Source organism: Rhizophagus irregularis, chromosome 5 (genome assembly GCF_026210795.1).
Source record: "Rhizophagus irregularis chromosome 5, complete sequence".
NCBI lineage: Eukaryota > Fungi > Glomeromycota > Glomeromycetes > Glomerales > Glomeraceae > Rhizophagus > Rhizophagus irregularis.
In genome coordinates this window covers 1,802,551-1,804,612 of record NC_089433.1, presented here as the reverse complement: position 1 = coordinate 1,804,612, position 2,062 = coordinate 1,802,551, and the positions used below count along the sequence as shown (strand labels likewise).

Here is a 2,062-nt window from a genome sequence, read left to right as displayed (position 1 = left end):
TATAAAACACGTGATATGAGCACTATTTAATATTGGTCAAATGACTTAAATGCATTGTGCCGATCTCTAAAAATTTTGCCCAAAAAACACAATTTTTATATGGAAATCTGTACTGTAAATTATCATTTTTATTTAAAAGTTCCCGTTATTTTAAATTATCATATCTTTGTACGTATAAACAAATGTTACATAGCTGCTGTGCGTTCTTTGTCTTGATAATATTATAGTTGAACAGCTTCTCTAAAAGGAATTTATAAAAATAACTGACTCCGAAATAAACCAATAAAATGATAAACGGGCTTTTTTATTAACCGAAAAAACAACATGTATTCAGCCAAGACATCAAGTTCGGGTCATCAGGTGGTTTAACACACCAGGCAGTAAAAATATTAAACCTAGTTTGTATTAATTAAAAAAAAAATTCTGATTTTGGTCACTGAGAACGAAAACGTAAAAAGAAATACTATTATATTAATAAGCATTGTTAGTTTGTATAACTTTTTTTTTAGCAATAATATTTTTCATTCTGTATTATCAACCGATTTCTAAAAATTATTCTAAAAAGTAAAAACAATTAATTTCCTTTTCGGAAGTAATGTCACAACTTATTTATCTGTATTACTGACCGGTCGTTCCACGGATTCGGAAAATCGAAAATTAAGATTTTATTCTTTCATTATTTTATATAAACATGTCATATTTATTAGGAGTATTTTTTTTTCGAAATTTCATTCAGTCCTTGTTAATTGTCTTAAAAATGGATTATTTTCAGAAACAAGCGTATATTGGAGTTTTTGTTGGGATAACCGTGGTGGTAAGCTATCTATGCTATATATATATATACACTAATGTACCTTATATCGTAGGCAATAGTATAGTATTCTCTATATAAATTTTGTACATGTTTTATCAAAATTCTTTGTTACCAAAATTTGTGGTTTTACTATTATCTCCTACGATATACGGTATAGTCTGTAAATGTAAATCAAATTATACGTACAACATATAGAATTTTAATATATACGTAATTTTTTTTTCCAGATAAGTTTACATAATATGATCGTTTCGATATTTTTGTACAAAGTTCGCGAGACAAAAATTTCGAATTTTCTTAAAATAATTGTAAATTTTGCCAATATATTGCGTTTTGGTAGTGTATTTGGCGTACATATGACTCCTCACATTGCCACTCTACCTCAATGCGTATCTTTTCAATACATGGCAGCCATCGGTAATGTTAGCATAAGGTTGGCATTAACAGCTTTCTTATTATGGCATTTAAAACAAATACATAATAAAAATACAGACAAATGGATTGGTATTATATTATTTGTGATCAGAACCTGCTTAGCAGTAAGTAAAATCCTTAATTTTTTTTTTACTGTAATTAAAAATTGCTAAAAAAATTTAATTTCTTTATTAAAAGGTCCCTCAACTCGGTTTACAAAGACCAGAACTTCAAACTATTTCCGAGATTAATTTAATAGTTTGTGACCTCAATATTATCACTTTACGATATTATTCGATTACTGAGATATTAGTTGAAATTTTCATTGATATATATGTGACCGTCCGTTTAATTCTTATATTAAAAGAGGCTAATAAAAATGTTGCAAGTTTATCTACAAATATGGGACGCCCAAAAAGGTCTATATTCACTGCCGTTATATACTGGAATTTCTTACGCTTATTCGTGATTTTTATCTTTCATGCATTTGGTTTTGTAGATCTTTATATTTTGAGCCAAAGCTTAAGTCCCGTAACATTTGCAGCAAAGTGTTTAATAAATATATTCTTATCTTACGTGATTACCGCTGATGCTGAAATTGTGCGAGTCATTGAGGGCAAATCTAATCAAGGAAATAATAAAAGAAATCAAGAGAAGCCAACAAAAATCAAAACAAATTCCTTATTAACGATAGATACAATCGATTCACCATCTCAATTTCTTCAACAACATGAGAAAAGATCATCATTCTCTGACAATGATGAAATAATTGAAGAACCTCTAAGTCAAAACAATTGGGATTTCAATAATGAAAAAATAGTTGAAGAATCTTAA

General features: G+C 28.2%; 1 protein-coding gene across 1 annotated transcript; it reads left to right on the top strand.

The window, feature by feature from the left end:
- Positions 1–757: 757 nt before the first annotated feature.
- On the top strand, positions 758–2,062 carry OCT59_024926 (uncharacterized protein; the record flags this gene model as incomplete). Its single annotated transcript, XM_025325069.2, has 3 exons — positions 758–814; positions 1,042–1,353; positions 1,427–2,062. 3 exons carry the CDS (start codon positions 758–760, stop codon positions 2,060–2,062), a joined length of 1,005 nt encoding a protein of 334 aa, XP_025182958.2.